Below are 12,746 nucleotides of genomic sequence, written 5' to 3' on the forward strand. Positions count from 1 at the left end.
AGACCCGACCTCCGTCGAGGCTATCGAGGAGGCACTCGAGGCCTACCTCGGTAGCCTCTTCGAGCTCTACATATAGCCTTTCCGACGCCGATCTGGACCGGATGATGAGAAGGTTCATCCAGGCCCAGATGCAGATGGGAGTGCTCCTGCCTCCCCCTCTGGGGAGCTCGACCATTTTCAAGCCCATAGCTCCTTCTCCGACCCGCTACCCGGGTTCGGGCGTTGAGCTGGGCAGCTTGAGCGGGGTGGGTCGGCGCGGATAGTACTAGGTACTTCGGATCCGACCCTGCCCTCGAGTGTTTCGGATCCGACCTCTCGGAGCCTGGCTCCGAGCTTCGGATCCGGGTGACTTAGTGTGCCTTCGGCGCCGACTGTGTCGGAGCTCACTGGTCCCTCGGATCAGAGTGTCTCGGGGCCGGCTCCGATCCACTCTTCGGATCCGAGGGGGAGCCGACTTTCAGATGCTTTGGTCGAGGCTGGCTCCCCTTCGGCTTTTGATGTAGTGGAGAGGGCTCTGTTGAGGGCTTCCGGACCCCTGGCACTTGCTTCGGCTTCTTCCTGCGCTCCATCTGCACTGGGTCAGGCTTCCACCATCCGGCCACAGGGACAGCCTGCTTCAATGCCCCAAGCTGTTCCATTGGAACAAGACACTGCTTGCGAGGGCTCCTCGGACAGCCCCCCCGAGGAAGCACCTCGCAAGCATACATGTAAAAGGAGGCACAAAGACTCCCCCGAGTCTTTAACAGAAGACACGGATTTGGAGGAAGGGGAAGGCTCCCCAAGATCACCCCCCGAGGATGTCTCCTTTGGAGACATCATGGAAATGCTTCGCATAAGGGGTGGGTGGTCTTCCCCCAAGTCTTCCTCGGACGAGTCCGTGTTCTTGGAGGCATTCGAAGTGGGCCCGTCTACCTCTTGGGTGTCCCCTCCTGCCGACCCCCTGGTGGACCTTATTACCACCAGGGCGTGGAAGGAACCGGACACCATGGAGCCAATCCCCAAAAGGCCAGACAGAATCCTTAGCCCCCCTGCAGACCGTGCCCACTGGAGTAAGGGGCCTCCAGTAGATGCCATGTTGACGGCAGCAGCCACCAAGAGAGAACTCGCCCAGGAGAGTCCCTCAGTCCATCCTCCGAGCAAGGAGTCTCGGATGATGGACCGCTTGGGGAAGCGAATGTTTAGTTCAGTGACCTTCTCGGTGAGGGCGCTCAACTAGCTGGCACATGTTATCAGGATGCAGCGCGATCTTATTAAAGAATACGCTGCATCCCCCCCAGAGTCCATGTCGGAGGAGGACAAACTTTTGCACTCCACCCATATGGCCACTCTTCGATCCGTGACTAATACCTCTATGCGGTTGCTGTCCCATGCTACTGAGGGAGCCGCTAGAGCTGCAGAAGTAGGCCTAGTCACTAGACGCCAGGCCTGGCTCCGCCATTGCGATTTCACGGAGCCCTTCAAGGCGTCGCTAACGCCTTTGATGGTTCTGCCCTTTTTGGCAAAATGGTTCGCGACACCTTGACCCAGAGCGAAAAAGACGGGAAGATGCTGTCTGCCGTCGGAATCCGCTTCTCTGTGCTCCAGAGGTCCTACTCTAGGAACCAAAAGGGCCAGAAGAAGATGTGGTTCCGGAAGTCGCAGCAATCCCAACCCGCTCCGGACAACCAGTCCTTCCGTGGCAGAGGAGGATAGGGAGGACACCGCCCCAGGGGCAGAGGAGCTCCCAGGAATTTCGGGTCCAGAGAACCTTTCTCTGAACGGCCCGTGCAGCAGCCCTGAGGGGTTGCCCGACTGCTCCACTCTGGAGGCAGTCGGGGGACGTTTTTCAGAGCACCTAGCGGCATGGGAGTCCATAACATCAGACCGCTGGGTCCTCCGCATTATATCCAGAGGATACAAGATCCCCTTTCATCACATTCCAAAATTAAAATCCCTCCCCGACGTTCCACCTGGTCAGTGGGAGGCCGCTTCAGCAGAAATTGGCCATCTGCTGGGGAAAAGAGCCATCCAGCCCGTCCCCCCAGACCAGATCGGATCAGGGTTCTACTCCAAGTTCTTTTTAGTGCCAAAAAAGACGGGGGACCAAAGACCAATTTTAGACCTGTCCCTGTTAAACCTGGCAGTTCCCAAGGAGAAGTTCCGGATGGTCACTTTGCAATCCATCCTCCCCCTTCTGGGACAGAATCACTGGATGTGCTCTAGAGACCTCAAGGATGCGTACTACCACATACTAATGGACAGGCGTTCCAGGAGGTTTCTTCGCATCCGGCTGGGAGTCAGTCACTACCAGTTCAGGGTCCTTCCCTTTGGTCTCACCACAGCCCCCAGGGTGTTCACCAAAGTATTAGCAGTGGTTGCGGCCCACCTGAGGCTTCAGGGGGTGCAGGTCTTTCCGTACCTGGACGACTGGCTTCTTACCACCCCAACAAGGCATCTACTATCCTTGGCGCGAGACTCCTTTCTTCATCTAGCTCCCCGCCTGGGCATCACGATAAACGTAGCAAAATCCAACCTGGCCCCTACTCAGTTGATAGATTTTATAGGTGCCAGGTTAGACACGAGGGAGTTAAGAGCCTTTCTCACAGCTGACAGAGTTCGGAATCTGCGACTCCAGGTGCGGGCCATCCTCCACTCCAGCTCAGTTCCGGCGGAATTGGTCCCGAGGGCTCTAGGGTCCATGGCGGCAGCGATATCTCTTCTTCCACTCGCCAGGTTCAACATGCGGGTCCTTCAGTGGACACTTCAAGTTCAGTGGTCTTACCTTGCTCTACCTCTGCATCATCCCATTGCAATCAGCAAGGCTTGCAAGCGGTCCCTCTTGTGGTGGCTCCATTCACAGGATCTCCACGGAGGCCGCCCCTTTTGTGCTTCTCCCCCTCTCGCCACGGTGACCACGGACGCCTCCCGCCTCTGGTGGGGGGGGGGGGGCATTTTGCAGGCCGGACGGTCCAAGGCACGTGCAACGACTCAGAGACCTCCCTGCATATCAATGTTCTAGAGATGGAAGCAGTGCTCTTGGCGTTGCGAGCACTTCAGGCCTTTCTTCCCCTGGGAACAATTGCGATTGTCCGACAACATGTCGGTGGTCTGGTACATCAACAAACAGGGGGGAACCGGGTCTTATCCTTTATGTCGAGAAGCCATGAGAGTGTGGGAATGGGCGATCTCCACCAACCGCTTTCTCATCGCAACGCGTATTCCGGGTCGGTCCAACATCCTTGCGGACAAGCTCAGTCGTACCATTCTCTCCCCGTATGAGTGGTCTCTCAATGCTCAAGTAGCGAAACGTATCTTCGCATGGTGGGGAACTCCTTGTTGCGATCTCTTTGCGTCTCCCTTAAACACCAAGTGCGACAGTTTTTTCGCTCTAATCCCTCCTCCAGGGGATTCCCCGAGAGACGCTCTGGTGCATGCTTGGCCTCCCGGTCTTCTTTACGCTTACCCCCCTTTGCCTCTTATGCTCCAGGTTCTTCAGAAAGCCTCTCGGTTGGGGTGCAGAATGATCCTCATTGCCCCATTCTGGCCTCGACAGATCTGGTTCCCTTACCTAAGGTCTCACTCGGTGAATCCACCTTGGATTTTAGATCCCATTCCAGATCTGATGTCACACCCATCGAACCTACCAACTCCGAATCTGGACAACCTGAAGCTAACTGCTTGGCTGCTCCAGTTCCACTCCTAATTAGGACTCCCGGTATCTCGTCCCCCGTTAAGGCCATCCTGGTAGCGGCTCATAAACCATCTACCAGAAAAGTTTACCGCAGTAAATGGAAACGATTCTCCATTTGGGCGGAGCTGCAGGGTCTAGATCCCTTCACGGTTCCCCTTCCTCTGGTGCTAGACTTCCTAACCACTCTTTTTAATGATGGTGCCAATAGTTCCACGGTCAAAGTGCAGCTTGCGGCCATTTCTCACTATCATATTGGTCATGACTCTGGACCGCTTATGTCCGCCAAATTATGTAAAATCTTCCTAAAAGGCACCTTTCTCCTTAGACCCCCTATCAAGCAGACGGTTCCACCATGGGATCTTTCTTTGGTTCTTCAGGCATTGACCGCTCCCCCCTTCGAGCCTGCGGCCACAGTAGATCTTAAATTCTTGTCCCTCAAGACTGCTTTTTTAGTAGCCATTACTTCGGCCAAAAGAGTTTCGGAACTTCAAGCCTTATCCATGAAGCCTCCTTACTTGGTCTTCCATCCGGACCGTGTATACCTCAGGACCAATCCCTCCTTTCTTCCTAAGGTAGCTTCAGAAGCAAACATTAATCAGTCCATTAACCTCCCTGTTTTCTTTCCTAAATATCAGAACAAGGGTGAATACAAGCTGCATTCCTTGGATGTTCACAGGCAGCTTCGTTTTTATCTTAACAGGACAGCTGGTCATAGGCAATCCGACCAGTTGTTAATTTCCTTTGCCAAATTCAATCTGGGTAAGCCAATTTCCAAAGTCTCCTTGTCACGATGGATTTCGCAGTGTATTCTTTTAGCTTACCAAGTTTCTGGGAGGCCCGCACCGGAGGGAGTCCATGCCCATTCGACCCGGTCAGTTTCTACCTCAATGGCCTTTAAAGCTAGGATTCCTCTGGATGACATTTGTTCAGCAGCCACTTGGGCTTCATCTCATACCTTTATTTCTCATTACAAGCTGGATATCAAATCTAGAGGTAGAGCATCCTTTGGCTCAGTGCTCGGAATATCCTTCCATGACGGCCGCCCAAGATTCAGGTAACTGGGGACTCTGTCCCACAGGTTGCAGACAAATGAATCTCCTACTTCAGATTTAGAAGTTATGTACTTACCATAACGTTCCATCTGAGTAGGTGGATTCATTTGTCTGCAACCATCCCGCCCTCCTATCCCCCTGGCCTTGTCAGTTTCCTGCATATTATGTGTTACCCTTTTCTAGGGTATTTTGATTCAGGGCAAACTCGATCTGAGGTCATGTAGGGAAAGCAGGGCATTATGGGTGAGGGGAGGAGCTAAGAGCTCGGATCCATAGCTGGATAACCATGCCGGTTCGGATCCGATATCGGATCCATAATCCACAGGTTGCAGACAAATGAATCCACCTACTCAGATGGAACGTTATGGTAAGTACATAACTTCTAATTCTTTCCCATGATGCTTCAAATTCTAGTCTTGGTGCAATTATCCTTCAAGAGGGCAGACCAGTAACTTGTGCATCTAGGACACATACTCAAACTGAGAAACATTGATAGAGCTTTTGGGCGGTAGTTTTCGCATATTCTAAGTTTCACAATTATATTTATGGTTGAGCTATCCAGATTGAAACTGATCATCAACCTCTAGTTACCATTCTAACGAAGCCTATGCATTCTGCTCCAGCGAGATTACAAAGAATGATGCTCAAATTGCAAAAGTAAAATTTCAAAATGGTCTACTCTAAAGGTAAATTGCTCTATTTGTCTGATAACTTATCCAGATTGCCTAGAAGTACAACAGAACAGCTTGATGCTGAAACGTTTGACTTTGATGCAATGTCATTGCATAATTTTTCCACCACTAGACTTGATGAGCAGATAATCACACTATGACTGATCCAGTTTCACAAGGGCTTAATCACTACATCAATGTCGGATGGCCATCAAAGCAATCTAATGCATCACCTGAGGTGCAGTCGTATTCTCCTTACAGAGATGAATTGTTGATGGAAGATGGCATTATTTTCAAAGGTCCTAAATTGTTCTTGCTTCATTACAGCAAGAATATATTCAGATTTTGCATCGTGGTCACCCAGGTTTATTATCCACTAAGAGAAGGGCAAGAGAATTAGTATTTTGGCCTTCATTATCAAAAGACATTGATAGAGTCCTTTCTTCTTGTTCAGTATGTAATATTACATTTGCAAAGAGAACCGCTTTAGCTAAATCCAGTACCTGAACTACCTTGGTCTACTATAGCAACTAATATCTTTGATTGTAACAATCGGACTACTTTGTTTTGGTAGACTCTTATTCGAACTGGTTTGAGACTGACCTGTTGCCAAGCTTAACCTCAACAGCTGTTATTACTAAGTTGAAACGTTAATTCTCAGTTCATGGTAGTCCACACACACTTTTTCTGACAGTGGCACTCAATTTACTACTAGCCAGTTGTTTCAGAAATTTGCAAGAGAATGGGACTTTCTACGTGTTACTAGTAGTCCTGAATATTCTCAGTCCAGTGGTCTAGCTGAACAAGCAGTACAGAGTGCAAAGCAATTATTTGAAAAGTCAAAGCGTGACAATACTGATGTTTTCTTTAATTTACTTAATTTCTGAAACACCTTGTGATAATATGCTTAGCTCACCTGCTCAAAAACTACTTTCCAGACAAACTAGAGTTGTTACCTATTTCATCAGGTTTGTTGCAGCCTAAATTCAAGAACAATAAAACCATCAAGGCTCAATTGTTGAAGCGTAATATCCAGAAATCTAGTTAAGACCGATCAAGCAGATTACTTCATTCATTGAGGGAAGGAGAGACGGTACGAATTCAGACAACAAAAGGTTTTGATTGAATAGGACAGATAACAGTCATCTATGCCGAGATCCTATTTGGTAAGCTCTGAGAGTGTGGAGTATAGGAGGAATCGCAGACGTCTTCTTCCTGTACCAGAATCATCATCATTGCCGTCACAAGATTGTATCTGTGATGCAAACTCCCAATCAAAGACTGAGTCAGACATTGTTTCCAGACCAGAATGTGTTTAAAAGTCTGATTCTGTTCCAGAAAGTGATTTGAACATTCCACAGGTCATCCATTTTGCAGAGACTGTCCCACTTGCTAAATCTGATTCCCAATTTTATCGACAAGTTTCTAAGCCTATTGTGAAATGCACAGTAACATGAACTTGAATGTATATGTGTGTGTGTGTGTGTGTGTGTGTGTGTGTGTGTATGTGTGTATATATATATATATATATATATATATATATATATGGCAAAGAAGACGTGGGATTGTCTGAGAGATGAAGAAAGTAGACAGGAGTACAAGGAGACGAGTGGCAAAGAGAGAGGTGGCGAAGGCTAAGAATAAGGCATCTAAAGAGTTGTATTAATGGTTGGACACTAAGGAGGGAGAAAAGGACCTGTACAGATTGGCTAGACAGAGGGACCGAGCTAGGAAAGATGTGCAGCAGGTAAAGGTGATAAAGGATAATGAGGGAAACATACTCACAAGCGAGGAGAGTGTGTTGAGCAGATGGAAAGAGTATTTTGAGGGGTTAACGAATGAAGAGAATGAGAGGGAGAGAAGGTTGGATGATGTGGGGATAGTGAATCATGAAGTGCAATGGATTAGCAAGGAGGAATTAAGGATAGCTATGAAGAGGATGAAGAATGGAAAGGCTGTTGGTCCAGATGACATACCTGTGGAAGCATGGAGGTGTTTAGGTGAAATGGCAGTGGAGTCTCTAACCAGATTGTTTAATGAAATCTTGGAAAGTGAGAGGATGCCTGAGGAATGGAGAAAGTGTTTTGGTACTGATTTTTAAGAATAAGGGTGATGTGCAGAACTGTAGTAACTACAGAGGGATTAAATTGATCAGTCACAGCATGAAGTTATGGGAAAGAGTAGTGGAAGCTAGGTTAAGATGGGACGTGATGATTAGTGATCAGCAGTGTGGTTTCATGCCAGGAAAGAGCACTACAGATGCAATGTTTGCTTTGAGAGTGTTGATGGAGAAGTACAGAGAAGCTCAGAAGGAGTTGCATTGTGTTTTTGAAGACTTAGAGAAAGCATATGACAGGGTGCCTAGAGAGGAGTTGTGGTATTGTATGAGGAAGCCGGGAGTGTCAGAGAAGTATGTAAGAGTGGTACAGGATATGTACGAGGGTAGTGTCACAGCGGTGAGGTCTGCATGGGAGTGATGGATCCGTTTAAGGTGGAGGTGGGATTACATCAAGGATCAGCTCTGAGCCCTTTCTTATTTGCAGTGGTGATCACGGACAGGTTGACAGATGAGATCAGACAGGGGTCCTCGTGAGCTATGATGTTTGCAGATGACATTGTGATCTGTAGTGAGAGTAGGGAACAGGTGGAGGAGACCCTGGAGAGATGGAGATATGCTCTAGAGAGAAGAGGAATGAAGGTCAGCAGGACTAAGACAGAATATATGTGTGTGAATAAGAGGGAGGATAGAGGAATGGTGAGGATGCAAGGAGTAGAGGTGGTGAAGGTGGATGAGTTTAAATACTTGGGATCAGTAGTTCAGAGTGATGGTGAGTGTGGAAGAGATGAAGAAGAGAGTACGGGCAGGATGGAGTGGGTGGAGAAGAGTGTCTGGAGTGATTTGTGACAGACTAGTACCAGTAAGAGTGAAAGGGAAGGTCTACAAGAGGGTAATGAGACCAGCTATGTTATATGGGTTGGAGACAGTGGCATTGATAAAAAGGCAGGAGTTAGAGCTGGATGTGGCAGAGTTAAAGAGGATTTGCACTGGGTGTGACGAGTGTGAACAGGATTAGGAATAAGTATATTAGAGGGTCAGCCCAGGTTGAAAGATTTGGAGACAAAGCCAGAGTGGAAAATTACATTGGTTTGGACATGTGCTGAGGAGGGATGCCGAGTACATTGGGGAAAAAGATGCCAAGAATGAAGCTACCAAGTAATAGGAAAAGAGGAAGACCTAAGATAAGGTTTATGGATGTGTTGAGAGAGGACATGCAGGTGGCTGGTGTGACAGAGCAAGATGCAGAGGACAGGAATAAATGGAAACAGATGATCTGCTGTGGCGACCCCTAATGGGAACAGCTGAAAGAAGATGAAATCTGTGTGTGTGTGTGTGTGTGTGTGTGTGTGTGTGTGTGTGTGTGTGTGTGTGTGTGTGTGTGTGTGTGTGTGTGTGTGTGCATGTCTCTGATTTGTGCATCTAAAATTTGTCTGCAATTGTCATTTCTCATATTTGAGGAGAGATGGGAGAGAGTGCAGTGTGTGTGTGTGTGTGTGTGTGTGTGTGTGTGTGTGTGTGTGTGTGTGTGTGCTATGTCTTGAAGAAGCATGCAAGGCTGTGCATGCACGTATAAATTCCAGACGTGCAATCCCTAGTGCTATTTTGTAGAAGCAGCCAGACAGTGAGCATGTATGATCACCATAGTTTGTATACAAGTTACTTAAGTCATAGTCAATAAGCCTCTATAGTGATTTGTTTATATAGAATAAATCTGCTTAAACAGAACCCAGGAAGACTTGTTTATTTTTGTTCCAACATGAAAGCAACACTTTCCTTTTCCAGCTTTTAGATTTTTGGAAGCAGTAAAGTAGGCACCATGAAAGCAATAAAGGAACAGGGAAAGGATTTGATTCCTTAAGAAGCAGTCTAGGTTTCTAAATCTTGAATAAATGTTTAAGATTAACTAGGTTTAATGATGCTGACCTTTTCAGGCTTTTCTGCTTATTCTGATTATTTTTTCTGTATTATGGACCTCAGGGATGCCTACTTGCACATCCATATTCCCAAATACTACAGAGTGTTCCCTAAGGTTCAGTGCAGGACGAGACTGCTCATTTTTCCACCTGCCCACTGTACCCAGTGTATTTTGCAGAGTCACACATCTGAGGACCCTGCAAATTAATATACTTCCCTATCTTTAACTAGATGGCTGCCTAACTTTATCTTCAGGGAGGAGGTGTATAAACTGGTAAACCATTCTCTGCACATTTTTTTGCTCGCCTGGTTGTGTGTTTGCATCTGCCCACGCTAATTGTGGTTCCAAAGGCATAAACTTCCTAGAGGCCCTCTTGGGCATATAGAAGTGGAAGGCATTTCTCACACTGGGCACTGTTGTTTGTTTGGTAAAGTTCTTTTTTATAGCCATGTTGGCTCATATGTTCCTAAAGTCCTTGGGCAGCATATTATCTGCAGTCTGGTGGTACCCTAAGTTTCATATGAGAAAAATACACTGGCATTTGAAAAATGTGGGAGCAACAGTGCACCTTGCTAGATAAGGTGCTGTCACTGAGCTTCCACTATTCAAAAAGAGCTGGCCTGATGCTTCCAGCAGATACTGATCAACTAAGAAACACCTTTTGTTACCCAGGTACGCAGACAACCTGTGCCTGTTTGTGGATGCCTTGAACCTGACATGGGGAACTCTTGGCACTAAAAACCTCAAGATACAGGAAATGTGGAACACTAACATGGCAAAGGGATGCATCCCTGTAAAAAGAGATTATGAATCTTGTACTATTCTTCAAGGCAGTGTGACATCACGTAACCCTTTAGGTGATTGCAGATCATGGTTGAGATCACAGTAATGTGGTACATAGCGAGGAGGGTATGCACTTGTGCAGACTGTGTGTAGCCTTGATAGCTTAGGAGGTAGCAGCTCTGCAAGAACTTTATCTCCATTTTTCGTATAGTCCCTTAGACCACAGCTTTGTGGCAAACGTGTTGAGCAGGTCTAGGGTCATTAGTCGCAATTATGCTAGATTAGTGAAAATTTTATACCTCATGAAGAAATGAGGAGACCCAGACTTGTATCTCTTTGCCTTAGAACACATCACAAAAATAAAGAAAGATCTTCTGGTACTCTTTCCAGACCTCATGGGCAGTCATTGGCTTTCCATTCCTTTGACAGGGGTTATCTTTGTTTTCCTTTCACTCTCATGTCAAGGGTCCTATAAAAATCTAGGAAGGATCACATCAAGTTCATTGTCATAGCCTCCCTCTGGCCAAGGAAGCCATGGTTCTCTCTGTTGGAATGGTTAACCTGCAAAAATGGTTGTGTTCTCCTTCCACAATCCTGTCCCTTCTTGACACATGAGGGTCATTAGTACATCACAAGCTAGCCAGTGTCAGGATAGCAGCATGGACCATCTCTGTGAGATGCTCTCCAGGGAGTAGTATTCAGGAGATGCACACAGCACATTGAAGGCCAGGAACCCAGCAATAAAAGATTTTCCTTCTGGTGTACCAACCAAGATTTGGTACCAGTGAAAGCCTCAGAATGTATGATTTTACAGTACTTAGCCATCTATCTCCAGAGGAAATGGATCTGTTTTATGCTCCCATTTAAAATACATCTGTCTGCTATTGCAGTTTCTTTCATTGGCCCCTCCTTCCTACAGTGGTACTATGCAAGTTTTTTCTGAAAGTAGTGCTGCAACATAAACCTACATTGGAAGTGGTGCCACCCCCCAATTTACCTTGAATTTTTTTTTTTGTGGAAAACCGTAACACACTTCCGTTTTGAGTGTAGTACTTATGCAGACCTTGGGTATCTGTCTGGGAAGACCATTGTCCTAGTAGCTGTTGCTTCAATAAGAAGAATCTCAACACTCCAGACCTTTTGTAGCTAAATAACCTTTATGCAGTCTTCTACAAGGAATAGGGTCAGTCTCTGCATATATCTCTCTTTATTCCAAAAGTGGTATTGGAGATGATTTTGAACAGAGCTATACACTTGACATATTTTATCTTAATCTAGAGAATAAAAATGAGAGGATGCGTATCTTGCTGTGTGTTCATAGGCAATTAGTGTTACTCATTTAAGGCTAAGGAAGTAAGACATTCAGACCTGCTGTTAGTATCTTGCCAGCAGACAAGGTAGGCCAGTCTGCAAGCAAACCTTGTCCATATGTGTAGCAAGTTGCTTCACTTTCAGGTATGGAAAGCCTTGGAAGGATAGGCCAAAGCCCACACTACCAGGGCAGCAGCAGCCTCTACTACAGCTTTCTTCAGAAATAATACACCTGTTTGGTGCATCTTTGAGGTGACTTTTTGGACATCAGTACTCCTTCCAGGCATTCTAAACTGGATATAAAGTGCAGAAGCAGGGCAGGCTTTGCTACTGCTGGCCTACAGGACATTATTTTAATTGTCCCCTACCCAAGAGATGGAAAGCTTCTTTTCTGCTCTTTGAAAGGATAAGGAATCTACTACATTGGTGATCCCAAAAATTGACAGAGAACAGTTGTACAAGAGCACTTGTCATAACAGTAGCTATTAAAGTATTGGGATCATTTTGACAGCATAGGCCCCTACCTTCTCTCCCAAATCTTGCATCTTCTTTTACCGATGGTGCTTAGGGAGTCAGAGATATAACTAGGATGCATTTTAGGTGGTTAATACAGCTGCATCATAGAATTCAGTGGTAAAAGAGGGGTATGTGGCATGTCTTTTGCTACTGCCTTTCCCTGTGATGTACACAAAAGATCCTGCAAGTGTCCCTAAGCTAATTTTAGAGGGTGCAACTTAAAACCAGTTTTTCCATTTCGGTGCTATTTCATGTCTTCTAAAGCCTTGCATACTGAGGACTGGGACAAAAGGTTATTCTTGGCAAGACATATTCTACCTTTGACTGCTCCACCTTTTTAGTATGTACATTTTACTAGCATCCTGGGAAAGGAGGATTGCAGCCATATAGGGGCATGTTCGTAAATGAATTTCTTCGTGGAATGGCATACATACACCTGTAGTTTATTTCTGAGGATAAGGTGTGTACTGTAGGAGTGATCTCTGTAGTTGAATATTAACTGTTATGGTGAGTGTCCTAATATATTTGTGCTTTCTTTGTGCTGCTTGTAGGAGATACGAGGGTACAGTGAAGAGGTTGAAGTAGATATGAAAGACCCCAGGAAAGACTACGAACTGTACAGGGTGACCTGCGATGAACTTCAAAGACTTATGGCTGAGATTCATGAGATGAAGAGTAGAGGCGCCAGAGAATATGTAAGTGATGAAACAAAGTTGCATTAAATTGCATGGTGTCTTGTAGCTATTCTGTATCGTCAATGAAAATAGTG

General features: G+C 46.4%; 1 protein-coding gene across 2 annotated transcripts in view; it reads left to right on the forward strand.

Annotated features, from left to right (window-relative positions):
- The window catches only part of THOC5 (THO complex 5), a 1,209,707-nt gene that overhangs the window by 83,655 nt on the left and 1,113,306 nt on the right, over positions 1-12,746 (forward strand). For both annotated transcript variants that reach the window (XM_044068466.1, XM_044068467.1), the window contains one exon: positions 12,529-12,672. In XM_044068466.1, coding sequence (XP_043924401.1) covers positions 12,529-12,672 — 144 coding nt within the window. The remainder of the gene's footprint in view (positions 1-12,528; positions 12,673-12,746) is intronic.

This window comes from Protopterus annectens, chromosome 4.part0, assembly GCF_019279795.1.
Source record: "Protopterus annectens isolate FY-2018-M chromosome 4.part0, PAN1.0, whole genome shotgun sequence".
In the NCBI taxonomy this organism is placed as follows: Eukaryota; Metazoa; Chordata; order Ceratodontiformes; family Protopteridae; genus Protopterus; species Protopterus annectens.